Genomic DNA, 16855 nt, shown 5'->3' on the forward strand with positions numbered 1-16855 from the left:
CGCTTCGAGCTTCTGGATCTGATACTTATGATGCTTTTGTGTGACGGTGTAGTATGATCAAGTAGGACGATCATTTACAGAAAAAACACAAAAAGTTACCCTTCTTCTCTCCCTCGGTCTCCATTTCCCATCAGTCACTCTGTCTCTCACTCTTAACTGCTCTGTGGCTAACCGCCGCTAAAGGTTCTAGCCGTACTGCGGAGGTTCAGATTAATGATAGGGTTTAGAGTAGACGGTGTGGTGGTCGTGGGTATTGGTGGTAATCATAGGCTATAAGGCCTGGAGACACACCGCTCCCAGTGTTTAGACTGAATGAGATGCCCGGGCACCTTGGTGACCAGGCGGGCGGCGGCATCATCTACTCTGTCTCCTCCTCGTCTCATTGGCTGTTTTGCATTTCATTTTTGTCAAAAAATACCTCCTATGTCCATATTTTAACTTTTTAAGACCTGGAACGCATCTGTGTCACTTTAGATTTATTTTGCTATTAAAAAATAGCAGATCTACAAGCTCATAGCGTGGCACCGAGTGCCGCGCTATGATCTTGTAGATCTGCTATTTTTGAAAAATCTTGTTTTTTGTTGTTGTTTTTTTCAAAAAATCACACCCTGTGTGAAGAGAGTGGTGCCATTGATGAGCCCCGTATTGAAACATTGATGTTGTCATCAATGTTTGTTTATTAGACAGACATACATACATACGGACAAAGTCGGATATAGGAGTGGTTGGCACCACTCAAAAACTGTTTGAAAACATAGAAAACATTTTTAAGAATAGCCTCAGGTCTTAATGGGTTAAAAAAAATGTGGGCAAAAATCCTTGATTATGCAGGCTAAAATCCTTGATTTTAGGCGGTGAAATTGCGGGTTAAGTTAAGAAATATTATGCGATGCAATGCGATGCTCCCTTCTTGAAAAAAAAGTGCCCCCCGCATAATCATGCAGTGTTTCGCGCTTGTAGATCTGCTATTTTTGCTGTTTTTTAAAATGATTTTAACAATACTGCCGCACCCTTGTCAAGATTTGTGCTTTGTATAATTCCTTTGTCATTTAGCTGCATGCTCTCTCCTCCAGAAAGACTTGGAATGGACAGGTAGAGCCAGGGGTCCATTGTCTCGCTCAGTGGGTCTTTGACAGGACAAGGTGGCCTGGGTGCTGTGCGAGCTCTTATTTACTGGACTGTGTCTCTGTCCACATTATCCGCCCAGTGGCACCGTGTCATCGTACCCACTTGGAACTCTAGCATCTCTGCTCTGGGAATGTCATAATGAGGCAAAGAAAAAAAGTTGGTGAAAATAGCAGATCAGGCTATTTTTGGGGCAAAGAGAGCTGATGTAGAGAGAGGGGGGGAAATGGAATGTTCCAGGGACAGACCCCAGGGGGACCCCCGTTAAAACAAAGTATATAGGGTTTAACTGGATGAAACGGTAAACGTGTAAATCTATCTGCTCATAGAACCGCTACAAGAAGTACCACAGGTGACCACTAAGCATGTAGGTATAACCTGATACTACGGCTGTTAAAATGACACTAACAGGATGTCTGTACTGCAGTGTGTGTGTGTGTGTGTGTGTGTGTGTGTGTGTGTGTGTGTGTGTGTGTGTGTGTGTGTGCGTGTGCGTGTGTGTCAGTGGTGAAAAAAGTACTCAAATGTTTACTTAAGTAAAAGTATCAATACTGCAATGTAGAAGTACTCTGTTACAAGCAAAAAGTCCGGAATTAAAATTTTACTTGAGTAAAAGTACAAAAGTGAAGGTATCAAAATGTACTTAAAGTACCAAAAGTAAAAGTACTAAAATGTTTGAAAATAGCAGATCTACAAGCTCACTTGTGAGCTTGTAGATCTGCTATTTTCAAATAGCCTCGGTATAAAATAGGGCAGAAGTGGTTAATGCATGTTTCATAATGTAATATTTATACCTGCAAGGTAACCAGTAACTAGAGTTTTCAAATAATTGTAGTGGAGTAAAAGTGCAATATTTGCCTCTGAGATGTAGTGGAGTAGAAGTCAAAGTATTGGAAATTGGAAATACTCAAGTAAAGTACAAACACCTCAAAATTGCACTTAAGTACAGTACTTAAGTAAATGTACTTAGTTACTTTACACCGCTGGCGTTAACCCCCTCCACTTACATACCATCAGTGCTACAGTATACAGTATAAACGTCTCATTGTATATCACACGTACATTAGCGCCACACAGCGTCCTGCAGTCTAAACAAGCAGAGGAACAGGAACGACTCAACTTCAAGGGTGAAGGATTCACACACTACCTTTAAGAGCGGTAAATATTTCTCTTAGGGGGCTCTCTGATGGCTCAGCAAGGCCGTAATTAAAGTCTCGGTTTCCATTAATGGCCACTTTTCCGTTTTAAGTGCTCTGCAACAAGCTCTCTGAGCTATGACCGTCATGAACAAGCCTGTTCATCTCTCTCTATAGCCTCGAACTTTAACCCATTGAGACCTGGAACGCATCTGTGTCACTTTCTTTGGCTATTTTTGAAAAATCTTGAACATTTTTTTTTTCCCCAAAAAAACTGTTGTTTTTTTTAAAAACCTTTTTAACTCATTGAGTGCCCAAATTATTTCTGGCTATTTCTGGCCATTACGATTTTTTTTTTTTTTTCCAAAGTAAAAAAAAAGTGCTTAGGAAGCGAGATACAGCCTTTTTCAGTTATAAGTTAAACAAGGAGTGGATGGAGCTGCAAATCTTCAGATAATGATATCTTGGGTTCTAAAAAAATACTAATAATATTTTTTATTTTATTTTATTTTTTAATTTTTTTTCCTATTTTTTTTCAAAAACACATGAAACACGTTAATGGCACGTTGCACCATAGCGGTAAAACACGTGAAACACGTTAATGGCACTCAATGAGTTAAGAATCGTCTCAGGTCTTAATGGGTTAAACCAGGGGTATTCAACTAGATTAGGCAGGGGGCCACAACTGTAAAATAACTTGGAGTCGGGGGCCACACAGCGCAAATGCACGCGCGCGCAGCGCGCGTGCATGTGCGCGCGTGCATGTGCGCACACAATTTGCGCGCGTGCGCAAAGCGCACGCGCGCGAAATTTTTCGGGTCTAATTCGGGTCTAATTCGGTCTAATTCGGGTCTAATTCGGTTCTATTTGACCAATATAAATCAACCTTTTTTCGGGTCTAATTCGGTCTAATTCGGTTCTATTTAAGGTTCTAAGTTAAGTTCCAATGAAAGATGGCCTTTCAAGAACTAATGAAGGATAAATAATTTGTACTGTTTTAACTTTGATAACATAAATCAAAGTTAAAATAAATAATAATTATGAAAATAAAAAAATAAAAAAATATTTTTTTTTTTTTTTTTTTTTTTGAATATGGCCAGGGGCCACAAGGAAGCTCCTCGCGGGCCGCACGTGGCCCGCGGGCCGCCAGTTGAATATCTATGGGTTAAACAAAGTGGTGAGGGACCTCCTCGCTACTGGGACCCACACGGTCTTCTTAGTATCCTGCCACCGTTATCAGTCGTATTGGAACACACGCGATGACAACAGTTAAAGTACTTTGGCTGATTTCTTGACTCAGGTATAGCGCTGAGGAAGGCTTTCGTGGCGAAACCTGTATGCTGGGCCGTTGCCAGCTAAAGAAAAGTGCATTAACTTCTTAAGCCCTATATAACAAATCCCCGAAACTGCAGGTCTACTGCAACTCCCATTTCGTTTAACCCATTAAGACCGGGAACGCATCTGTGTGTCATTTTTAGATTTCTTTGGGCTATTCAAAAATAGCAGATATACAAGCTCATAGCGAGGAGCTTGTAGATCTGCTATTTTAGAAAGATCGTGAAAAATGTGAAAGCTAAATTGTTTTACGCAAAAATCTTAATCTTTGCTTCTGGGGATTCTACAAATGTCCTCTAAATCTTAACAGTTTTTTGAAAAAACGTATGTTGTTATAATAGTGGTTCTCAAACCTTTTCCATGCCAAGGACCCCAAAGATGAAATGTATTTGGCCGCGGACCCCCCATCTCAAAGTAAGCACAGATCGGAGTTAAAAATGTTTCGCTTTAAAACTAAAAAATTATAGATTTTCACCCATTTTCATGATTTATTTTCATAAATAGCAGATCTACAAGCTCATAGTGCGGCACTCGGTGCCGCGCTATGAGCTTGTATATCTGCTATTTTCGAATAGCCAAGCTGTAAAATAATGGGTAAAGCGGTTACACAGATGCATGCGTTCCCGGTCTTAATGGGTTAAATCACAGCTAAAAACCTTTTCTGTTTGCCGCCAACTTTCTTTGAGATTTTTAAGTTAATCTTCTTGCACTGTAATTGTACTTATTTTTCTGTCAAATGTTTTACTTCTTTAGTTTACAGTATGCTTGCTAATGTCATTTTACAATGCGTTTCCTTTGCATAATATATTGATGTAAAGCACATTGAATTGCCTTGTTGTTGAAATGTGCTATCCAAATAAACCTGCCTTGCCTAACCTTACATACTTCATCAAATACGCGCGACGCTCTTTGAGCTTGTAAATATGCTATTTTTGACAATAATGAAATGGCCAAAATAGACACGGCGTGGGTTGAAAGAATGCTATTTCCGTGACAGCTGGCATTCTCCGGTAATGAGAATGTAAATGAGCTTTTCTCGACTTCTTGCACCCGGTAAGACGCTGCTATTAATTTAAAGTTTGAAGAAACACAGTTGTGCTCGGCGTCCTCTCGCAAAATCTCTCCGCTCACTTTTGACTCGTTTTCTTGTCTTGCCCAAATTGGTAAAACTTTTTTTTTCTGTCAGGCCTTTTTCCCTCTTTTTTCTTCTTCATCTATTCCCATAATGAAGGCTGCGTCAGGGCTGCCAGATCAGTGCGGTGTCTGTGGCTCAGATCTCCCCCTGCTCCGTTTGTCTGTACGCTCTCGCTGGCTTTCAACAAGCGAAGGCTAAATCCCCCCGTTTGAATACTTTCACGGTCGAAAACGGCAGACTTACAAGCTCACAATGCGTCGCGACCGCGACGCATCGTGAGCTTGTAAGTCTGGCGTTTTCGAGCCCTGCACGCGTGCACGCTGCACCGCAAAAGTTAGGCAAAAGTTCTCCACCGCGGCCGGCTATAGCGCACAACCCACCCCCGTGCACACGGCCATTATCCTGTCAGCAACCGCAAACGCGTTACGCACACAAGTAAGTCATTATCTGGTGGTTTCTGTGTGCCGTAATGTGATTTTTCTTTTTCTTTCTTTCTTTACTTTTTTTTTCTTTTTGCTGCAGTGAGTGCAGAAAAGGGAGGGGGCAAAGCAAGAAATAGAGAAAGATGAGAGGAGGGGGTGTATGGACAAAGTCTGTTGACGTTACACACCTAACTATGTGTCTTTAGAAGTGAGATGTGTAAATGTGTAAATGTGTGTGTGTGTGTGTGTGCGTGTGTGCACGTGTCTGTGTCAAAGTACCACGTCACGCCTCTCATTGTTCTCCGCCATGCCAAAACTGTTGCACTTAATGATGTGTACAGTTACTGTGATTCTGTGTGTGTGTGTGTGTGTACGTTTGTGTGTGTGGTTTTTCAACGCCTGCGTGTTGTGTAATGTACGTGCTTTCAAGTCCAATACCTTGCTGCTGCTAATATGGGACGTTCTTGCCCTGCAGCGCAAATACATATTCATTCGACGTGCACAAAACAAAACACAACGCATACGAGGACAATACAGACACAGAGGTGATTTGTGTGTGTTTATGCATTTCTTCATGTACATGCATTACGTGCTGTGTTTACTTTTTAGTTTATTCCCCAGTGTGAACACTGTGTTGGTGTCTGTCTGCACTGTGTGTGTGTGTGTGTGTGTGTGTGTGTGTGTGTCCGTACCCTCCAGGTTGGCGGCGAGCAGCGAGGGGTCCACAGCGGGCATGGATCTGGGCACAGGCACTGGTTTGACGGACTCCCCTGCGGCACAAGAACCAAACCGAAAACCACGTTACAGGACAAACATTTTGGACGCGGCTTCACTCGAGATAAATGGACCAAGAAAGACACACGACGCGGCTGATGAAAATAATGAACCCGGGGGGGGGTCTCCTGCAAGGGCAAACCAAACGTATTCATCTGTCTCTTAACACATCGGGTGCCAGCATTTTATAATAACAGATTACGTTCGGTGCCGAAATCTCACCGTTGAGCTGCGCAGCGCTGCTTAAGCTGTAGAATCCACGACGTGCATTCCATGAGAAAAAAAAGCATGCCTCCATTTTGCCCGATGGTACTGGCTAACGCCTGGAACGATAACATCGCTCACGCGAGCAACAATGGCGGAGCAATCGTGCACACAAGATGAGTCGTTTTCCCCAGAGTAAAAAGTTTCGGAGTTATAGGGGTTTTAGAGAAGGAAATAGAGCGGAAGCGGATGTGCGCCATGTTTTTTGACACGATGATGCATCTGGCCCATCCTTCTCAGATTCACCGTGGGTGATCCCAAAGCTGCTCCAGCCCCTCCCGTATGGAAAAAAAACAAAAAAAACAAAAAGACACCAAACACAGTTCGGACCGTGTTCGGCACCAGATCGCTACTATGTGAAAACACGGTCCAGACCGTGTTCGGTACCCGATGTGTTAAAAGTCTGTCTGTGTGACATCCACGGTAATCATTTAGGAGACATCTCTGGTAGCACCGTGAGACGAACCGAGAGTTGACTGATTGATTGAATATTTTGTTAGGCAAAAAATGTAAACAGCACAATTACATTTATAATACTATGTCTAAAACGTCCGTCCAAAAAAGTTTGTTTGTTTCCATTGGGGTCCTTGGTATTCAATAGTATAGCAACCAAACAGTTCAAATATCAACACAAAAATACAGGGAAAAAAAAACACTATGTACAGACAAAACAAAAATGCAGAAAAAATGGGGGGGGGGGGTTGGGGGGGGTTGTCTGTCTCACCGGGAAAATGGTACTACCTCCTCTTTTGGCCTCCAGAAAGGTGAATTCTTAAGGCTGTTTTAAATGAGCCCTGCGAACTGCATTTTTTGAGGGATGGTTCAGTTCAGTTTAAAACTTCAGTTCAAGTCTTGGAAGTACCGCTCCAAAATGAATGCTGAGGGCTCCTAGGTTATTTTGGAACAACTGTGTTTTCAGAAACCGCATGTATTAATTTTAAAATAGATAAATACATTTCCTATGTCAGGGGCAGACACTCACGACTAATATATTGTAGTGCAGTGGTCCTTGAGGGGGTTCCAGGTGGGGTTACACATCGCTATTCCTCCACATCGCCACTTAGAAGATTGACTTCCATTCTTCGGAGTGGAGATGTTTCCTATTTGTTTTAAAGACATCGCTATTCCGACTGTGACGCATTGCTATTTATAAACACCACCATTCCGACTATATAATCACAATGAATGTGAATTAATGTAGGCATACTTGGTAAAGCATCTCATGCGCATTAATGAGACACTTGCATCTGATCTATTGTCAAATCAGCCCAACATCAAAACACCATGTGTGTATTAATGCTTCATTAATCCTCCTTTATTAAATATTGTTAAAGTTTACACCTGCCACAACCATAGGCATATGTCATTTTTGTGAACAGCACTGCTTTCTTTTTGTCGTCTCCAATTAATTCTGGGCCTTTAGTTTGGAGACAATGGAGAGATTCAGTTTTAACCCAGAACGAACCCAAATCTCAAGCGCAATAGTTCAGGGTTCTCTCTAAATCCTAAGTGTATATATCCATGTTACTTTTGTGAATAATTATGATAGGCTACACATGAGCCAAGCTTTCAGAGTCCATTATGGCGGTGCGGGATGGGGCGCGCTGCGCAGGTCGACACGCAACAAAAATAAAATAAAAAGCATTATACCGTCTCTCTCCCTCTCCTCTCTCCTGTCTTCCCGTCTCTTTCCTCCTGGTTGGAATCATCTGAGCTTAATATGTTAAATGTGTTGCTTATTTGCTGCCTCTAATGAATTAAAAATCATTGCAGAACGACACGCGCATGGGAGGGAGATCCGTTGTCATTTCATTGTAGATTTAAAAGCAGCCTAGTAATAGCCTACTATTGACTGTACTACAATATGGCTTGGTAACATGAACATGAACTTGGATGCATCACAGCGCCACTCCTTGTGAACTATAGGAGATTACATATTTTCGAAGAAACTGTAGCATTTAAGAAACTAGGAAAAATAAATTAAGCATCCGTGCGCAACTTGGAGCTCTCCAAATTGCCACATTCAGATCGAAGGATTTTTCTCACCTAATTCACAACAACTGTCGTGAATTCTAACCACCAGAAGTATGATCAAATTACACTTTCACCTTAATCTGTCCACTTACTATAGTAGTCCACTTCATATGCCCATAAATGAAGTCTTCAAGAGGCGTCCATGAGATGAGATTGCGCACAGCTGTCCACCGACAGCCTGGTTTGGTTTGATATTAGACCAGACTGGACAGTGGACACTGCATGTGTCTCAAACCAAACGAGGCTGTGCGTAAATGCTGTGCAGTGCAATAAACACATTGATGCTATTATTATTATTATTACCCTTATTATTATTACTATTATTATTATTATTATATTATAATTTAGCACATTGGCGTGAGTGCGCTCCCACGGACGCCCTGCATGGGTCTGTCTGTCTGTCTGTCTGTATATCGATCAGTCTATCTATCTATCTGTCAAGCTCTTTGCCAAAAATAGCCGATCTACAAGCTCACAACGCCTGGCGCTGCGAGGTGTTGTGAGCTTGTAGATCGGCTACTTTTGGTGCGAGTGAGTGTGCTGACGGTGCTGACTGTTCTCCGACGGATGTCTGTCTGTCAAAGGTCCGCGGTCGTAACACGCCCGCGCAAGCTCTCTCTCTCTCTCTCTCTCTCTCGTGCGTCTGTCTACAAACTAAGTGCCTTTGATCCTAACCACCTTTGATGTGTGCGCCGAATGGGCCATCAAGTTTTTCTGATCTCCCAGTGGGGAGCTAACGACCGCTGTTGATTCATTGACTGAAGCCATCCACACCTATTTAATTGTTGTTGTTTTTTTCCTCGAAAGTTAAAAGACTCATGGAGAAATCATGATGTCATCTCAATCACCTCAATCAATCATGACTGAATGGCAGCTTGCTCTCCGGTCCCAGCCAGCTGCTGGGGACTATTTGTGGGGAATTAGGAGAGAAGGAGAGCTGTGAACTTTGCCTATACTGTGCACCCATGCAGGCAGGGATGTGCAGCACGCGCTAAATAGGCCCATGGTTTATTCTGATAGGTGGAAAGATCACCCCCCCCCCCGCTTTTAAATCATTAATAATACATTCTTAATTTATAACTAACTAGAGGTCCGGTCAAGCTCTTTGCCAAAAATAGCCGATCTACAAGCTCACAATGCTAAGAAGATCCCCAAGAATGTTAGCCTACAGTGAGCTATATGTACAGCACACGTTGTGTATTATTATGTTACATGCACTTATGTGCGTAATTACGCACGTGTAAAATTCCGCTGTTACGGTAGTTGTTCCACTCAGAGGAGGGGGGGGCACCTTCATGTCAGGAACCCCACAAATCACAAATTATGTGTATTTGGCCGTGGACCCCAGAGAGGAGGGAGAGAGAGAAAACGCATGGAATGCTGTGTTCTGCAGACAAGTAGCCTACATCAAACTTTGGGGGTCCTTGGCATGACAAGGACCTTAAGACATGAGAACAGCAGTACATGGAAGTACAAATTCGCAATACAAGGTCTACTAAACTGGAAGACTCATTAAGCACTGAGCTTGTTTAAGATGAGATCCCCATGCACACAAATCATGATGACAAAGGAGGCATGTATAAGATAGAGGCCTATACTTCTTTTTTCAAACAGATCAGAATGAATAAATCAACATTTTGTGTCAGTTGGAACCCAGTAAAATGTACTGGGTTCATTTATTGAAATCAAGTAGCCTGCCCTATACTGTGTGAAATAAACAGTGCGGCTGTTTTCATAGACCTGGTTTCTGATTTGTCTCGCATAATCTGGCAACACTGCTAGGCTCCACATTGGCTTAGACAGGTCATGTGACAAGTCTAAGCCAAAGGGGAGCCACTAGCAGTGTTGCTTATTCTCTCGCAGAATCTGGCAACGCTGCTCAGCGCGTCTGCAGCTATACAGTCTATGGTCTGCAGAGGTGTAAAGTAGGGTAGTTACTTTACACCTCTGCAGACGCGCTGAGCAGCGTTAAGTAGCCTACATTTACTCAAGTACTTTACTTAAATGTTGTCTTATATATTACTCTGTGTCACAGACAGTGATTTGAACCGACGGCAGGCGTATATAGTACACTGCAAAAAAAGGCAGTCTAAAAATAAGAAAAAAAAACTTGGATTGAGAGGAAATAGACTAGAAACAGGACAAATTATCTGTCAGTGGATCAAGAGAATTATACTTGGTAAGAATTCTTGAAAGTAGAAGAAATATCTAGGCTTTAGGGAAGTGGGGAAATCTTTAAATAAGTGATTAAAACCTCATTCCAAGCACTGGATTAAGTCATATAAACTCAAAACTAGTTCGCAAAGCTCTTGAATTAAGTGTTTAAAAGCTCATTCCAAGCACTGGATTAAGTCATATAAACTCATAAATAGCTTGTAAATGTCTTCAAATTAGTGGTAAAACCTCATTCCAAGCACTGGATTAAGTCCTATAAACTCAAAACTAGTTTGCAAAGCTCTTGAATTAAGTGTTTAAAAACTAATTCCAAGCACTGCATTAAGTCAAATAGACTCATAACTAGCTTGTACATTTCTTCAAATTAGTGGTAAAACCTAATTCCAAGCACTGGATTAAGTCAAATAGACTCATAACTGGGCTTGTAAATCTCTTCAAATAAGTGGTGAAACCTCATTCCAAGCATTGTATTAAGTCAAATAGTCTCATAACTAGCTTGTAAATCTCTTCAAATAAGTGGTAAAAACTCATTCCAAGCACTGCATTAAGTCAAATAGACTCATAACTAGCTTGTTCCCAGGTAGTTTCTTCCATAATTAAGGTGAAAAGATCTTAAAACAAGAGCTATGCAAGGTGATTCTTCTTCATTCTAGGTTGTCATAGCTTTTCTTTCTCAAAATCATAAAGGCATTTACAGTAAATCTTAATAACATTGCTCAATTTCACAATTTGCTTTAACTTTCACAATTTGCTTAAAGCAATGGTTCTCAACCTTTTCCAGATCAGGGCCTACTTGAAAATGTCCAAAGCATCCATCTGACTACTAAGTGGTCAAGTATGCATCTTTATTTTAATGATCATTAAATCTATTTTGTTTCAGTTTCAAGGTTTTATAGAAAGAAACCACATTTTTACATTAATGTTAATTAATCATTATAATATTAGTGTTTTGCCAATGAATTGGGGGCCCACTTGCAATGCCCTTGCGGCCTACAGGTTGAGAATCACTGGCTTAAGGGTGCTGTAAGTAATTTCTTGGCATCTAATGATAAGAAAAACATAATAAGCCACTTAACTGTACATGCCATCAATCTCCATTAACTCCATATTGACTATCCTATTTTTGTACATGAGAAGGCATAGGCTCTGTGCATAATTGTTGTCCCGGGTTTCCAGAAAGCTATAGGGAAATCCAAATATATTGTAGTTGTATATTGTAGTATGGTGGTGTTAAAAGGATCCCTGGCTATTAAGCCAAATATGCCTCAATATACATTATAATTGCCCTCTATAACTAAAATACATATTCTTAAAACACCTTAAATATTGTATTTACTTTAGAAACAGTTAAAGGTAGAGTAAGTGATTTACTTTGGTCAAAATAATTGTTAAATAGCTCTATATTCTGATAGAACTCATTACTATAGAGTGTTTGTTCAGTAACAGGCGTCTCCATGTCTCCAGTTATGTATTAAACAGAAAAGGCATTTTCAGGTAAGGATACCAATTGTATCCAATCAGGATAGAGAACTCAGTCAGGATACACATTAAACAAGTAAAATTGGAAGTGGTGACACAAAGAAATGAGCTGAAAAAATGGAACTGGAACAAAAACTTAAATAAAAATGAAGCTGATCCTGATTGGCTGAAATGTTGTCACCTACCTGAACGTGTATTTTCTGTTAATTATAGAGCTGTAGAGATGGGGAGACCCCTGTGACTGAACAAACACTCTATAGCAATGATTACTATCAGAATATGGTGCTTTAACCTTTTAATACAAAACGTTTTGTTTTAACCAACAAATATCACTTAGCCTACCTTTAACCTTTCACTCAATAGGGGACAATGCCTGTTGTAAGTTGATGTAATTTATGGAATGCATGTGAAAATATAAACCAACTTAATACTTCCAAAGGTTAATATGAGCATCAAATCAATATTATAAATATGTTTGTTGTTTTGCACACATGCATTCCATAAATTCCTGGCACAAAGCAACGTTTCAGATGGGGGGTCCCCATCTCAAACTTATCATTTGGGGGGTCCCTGGCACAGAAAAAATTCAGAAGGGGGGGCCGTGGCCAAATACATATCATTTTGGGGGTCCCTGGCGCAAAACATTTTCAGATGGGGGGGGGGGGGGGGTTAATTTGACTGGCTTTCAACAGATTTGAACCAGAAACACCATAGAAAACCTTCAAATCTACTGCCAAGACAATCAAACGAAGCCTATGGGGAAATGAACCGGAACAGGAAACGGGTATGCCACATCCTGGAATCCTGGAACTACAATTATGCACAGAGCCTTTCAATGTTACCATTGAGACTATGCCACTTCACTCTGACTGCATGTCGTATGGCATAAACCCTCAGAAAATCTCTCTAATATACTCCATATTTTGTAATTCTGAGACAGGACCCATGTAAAAAAAAAATGGGATGCTCAGTGCCTATTGCATTTTCACAACATTCATGATGCTGATTATGGTTCACAAGTGATTTACAGACATTTTTGAAGTTCAGTTTAGATGACCCTGTTTGAAAAAACTGCTTTGACTCAAACCTCATGCACAATGTCTTATCAATGGGCCAAGAGAAATTATTTGAGCAGGGACATGCAGCATGTTATGTTGCGCAAGGAAAAGGTGCTTAAACTGTTTCAGATGCTGTTCAATCAGTTTCAGTCTTAATACAGTGTGCACCGACAACAGGGGCAACAAGTAAAACATAAATAAATAAATCGTAAATCTCAAGAACTCCAAAACAAACTGAACCTATTCATTTTTCTCTCTACTGTTCAACAGAAAGGTATGCTCTTTAACAATATCAGCTTTTTTTCCGGAGGATCGTTTTAAGTTTGTTATCATTATATACTAAAATGGGGTACTCAGTGCCCGTTCCATTTTGACAACAATCAAATACCTGATTATGGATCACATAAGTGATTTAAAGATATTTTTAAGTTCAATTAGATGACCAAAATGCTATTCTGCACACCATGAGAGACACAATGCAGAGGATCTTCCAAAGACATTCAGACAGCATGAAACATGTTCAAGAGGAGGTACTAGTGACATTGGACAATTTTTTCTACCATGGCCACTACTTGCAAGACAGCACCATTAAGAAGCTTTTTAACCCAGTTGAACCAGAAGAGACAGTGATGTCTCAAACGGCTTGTAGACTAAACAGCTTGTAGACTAAACAAGGACAAGGGAACTCACAATCAAAAAGCATATATTTGTTACTATATACCCCTAATTAAGAGTCTTGGATAGTTGTATAATTCCTTTATAATATGACCAACACCACACCACACCACAGAGCTGCAGCTGCCACAAATAGTTTTTTTTGTATGACATTAATGATGGAAGCCTTTTCAAAACCCTGCTTTGCAGGTGATTTTGTACAATGGTGAAATATAGAATGCTCTAAAATAAATATAGATGCTTCTGTAAATTACTGATGGTTTATTATACCGGGGAAGTATTGGGGAAATATAGACCCCAAATTTAGGTAAAAACTGGCTACAATCAGACTCATTGCTATAGGGAAATCCAAATATATTGTATTATGGTGGTGTTAAAAGGATCCCTGGCTATTAAGCCAAATATGCCTCAATCTAACTATATAAATGGCGACCGACTTCCGCACCCTCGGTGTCGACACCCCACAGCTCTGTTATCGAATAAACAACGCACCGCCAGACCACATGTCGCCAACTGACTCGCCACGCCGGCCGCGCTGAATTTACGCCTCGCGTAGGGGACATCTCACTGCTCACTACACCTTTTCCACCGCGCAACATAATTAATTCTACTCACCAAATGTCGGACAAAACGGAAGGGGAGGCAGCTTCGTACCGTTTACCGTGCGCACGACCTCATCACCACAACAGCAGCCAGCCGCTGCGGGGGTTTTTTCCTTTTTTTCCAAACTTTTTTTTTGGTCACCATTTTCTCCAGGCACCATTTCTGGTGTAACGTGCGGCAGCATGCGCTGGGTTGCCAGGTTTGCACAGCCAGCGCCAGAAACAAGCAACCACCTTCATGAAAAAAAAAAGAAACACCGAAATGGTCCGCCATGTTCCAGGGGGGTCCCCGCGCGTCCCAACACTCCACAGGGGGTCCGTCGACCAGCAGGGGGTCCGCGGGGGTCCCCCTCAAACATCAAAAATATATTTTTTTCATTTTTTTTTATTTTTTTTAACTTTTCCACAGTTTTACTCCGGCGATTTGGGTCCCCCAATATACACGCGGCCACGCTGGGCCCCGTGCGCGGCTGGGGTTGAGGGGGGCATAGCCCCCCAAAACTCTAGTACATTATAATTGCCCTCTATAACTAAAATATATATTTTTAAAACACCTTAAATATTGTATTTAATTTAGAAACAGTTAAAGGTAGAGTAAGTGATTTACTTTGGTCAAAATAATTGTTAAATAGCTCTACATTCTGAGTACTCATTGCTATAGATTGTTTGTTCAGTAACAGGCGTCTCCATGTCTCCAGCTATTTATTAAACAGAAAAGGCATTTCAGGTAAGGATACCAATTGTATCCAATCAGGATAGAGAACTCAGTCAGGATACACATTAAACAAGTAAAATTGGAAGTGGTGACACAAAGAAATGAGCTGAGAAAATTGGAACTGGAACAAAAAAATAAATAAAAATGAAGCTGATCCTGATTGGCTGAAATGTTGTCACCTACCTGAACGTGTATTTTCTGTAAATTATTTATGGAATGCATGTGATAATATAAACCAACTTAATACTTCCAAAGGTTAATATGAGCATCAAATCAATATTATAAATATGTTTTGTTTTTTTGCACACATGCTTCCATAAATTCCTGGCACAAAACATTTTCAGATAGGGGGTCCCCATCTGAAACTTATCATTTGGGGGGTCCCTGGCACAAAACATTTTCAGATGGGGGATCCGCGGCCAAATACATATCATTTTGGGGGTCCCTGGTGCAAAACATTTTCAGATTGGGGGTCCGCGGCCAAATACATATCATTTTCAAAATGACAGGAATGAGTGTGGTGTAGACCAGGGGTTTTCAACTGATTTTGACCCAGGGACCACCATCCTAACTAAGAGCAACCTGGGGACCACCACTATTGTGCATGGTGGGTCCATCATAGACCCACCCCACACAATAGTGGTGGGGGGTTCATGCACCAGAGGGAGCTGGATAAAATAGCTACAATATCAATATAATATCTAATAAAATACAGTGGTTTTGTTTGAATATGATGGAATATGATTACTGTGATTATGGTAAGTTCACATTTCATATCACAGTAAGAACTCCTGTAAGTTATTAAAAGTAAAAAAAAAATACAAAAAAATGTTGTTTTTTGCCAGGGACCACCTGCAATACCTCCGCGGACCACCACCGGTTGAAAACCCCTGGTGTAGACCACACATGGGCAAATGACATCATCAATTTGAGAAGGAGATTGCCCCCATTGAGTAAAATATTAACTGCTTCTAAAATAAATACACTGTTTAAGGTGTTTTAGTTAAGGAGGACAATTAAAATGTATTAAGGCATATTTGGCTCATTAACCAGGGATCCCTTTAATGTTATATTAAAAAGACTTGATGAAGACTTACAGTTACTGTATAATGGTGTCAAAATCCAAACACAGAATGGTGAAATGGATTTATTTGGTGCTGTAGTTTCATTGTGTGGTGACACACACAACATGAGCAAAGTGAGCTTTTACACCAAAGTGCATCTCAGTGTGCAAAAAACACAGGATAAGTGTTAAACACTACTCCCATAAACATTCAGTATGAACCAGCTGTGCAATGATACAATTAACATCAACTTAGTTCATTCATTACAGCTGACCACTTCAAAGTTAGCATGCTAGCGTGTAGCATAGGCCTCAGTCAATGACCTGTCCCTGTGTGTTACTAGCATCACCAGCTAACAACATTAGCAGTGAACAAACAACTCACCAATGCTGGTATTTCTCCTCTAACATCAAACATCGACGTCAGGACTCTGTATATACATCCAGATGAGTTGGTAATCCATAAAACAATAGCTGGACTGCTTCTAGCTTGAATTTAATCAACCTCTGTAACTTTTGTTCAAGTTACTGCAGACAGCATGCAACTCAGTTGAGCTGTGCCCAAACAGGAAGTGACATGCTGTGCAGTGTGCAAAAGGACTTAGCAGGAAGTGACATAACCTACTCAGAATAAGAGTATTCCCCTTAGAATAAGTAGTCTACTTAGTTAACGTTTCTCTGTTTAGTTTTCTCACTGTGCATAATCATAAATGTTTAACCCTTTGTATTCTGACAGCTTATCTATTTTATTTTACATAATGATTAATATGGAGGAACATATTTCCTTTGGGATACATGTTCAGGTGTACACAGCTTACACAGCTTAACAACCCTGGGTCACGCCATACCTGTCTTTGTTCTTA

The 16855-nt window shown here is 40.7% G+C and overlaps 1 protein-coding gene across 1 annotated transcript in view; it reads right to left on the reverse strand.

Moving 5' to 3' along the window:
• vta1 (vesicle (multivesicular body) trafficking 1) overlaps positions 1-16855 on the reverse strand; it is a 131833-nt gene that overhangs the window by 10060 nt on the left and 104918 nt on the right. The window contains exon 7 of the mRNA XM_084082502.1: positions 5846-5923. Within this exon, the coding sequence (XP_083938628.1) occupies positions 5846-5923 (78 nt within the window). The remainder of the gene's footprint in view (positions 1-5845; positions 5924-16855) is intronic.

The sequence above is a fragment of the Gymnoscopelus microlampas genome, assembly GCF_963454915.1.
Source record: "Gymnoscopelus microlampas genome assembly, chromosome: 16".
NCBI classification, from domain to species: Eukaryota; Metazoa; Chordata; class Actinopteri; order Myctophiformes; family Myctophidae; genus Gymnoscopelus; species Gymnoscopelus microlampas.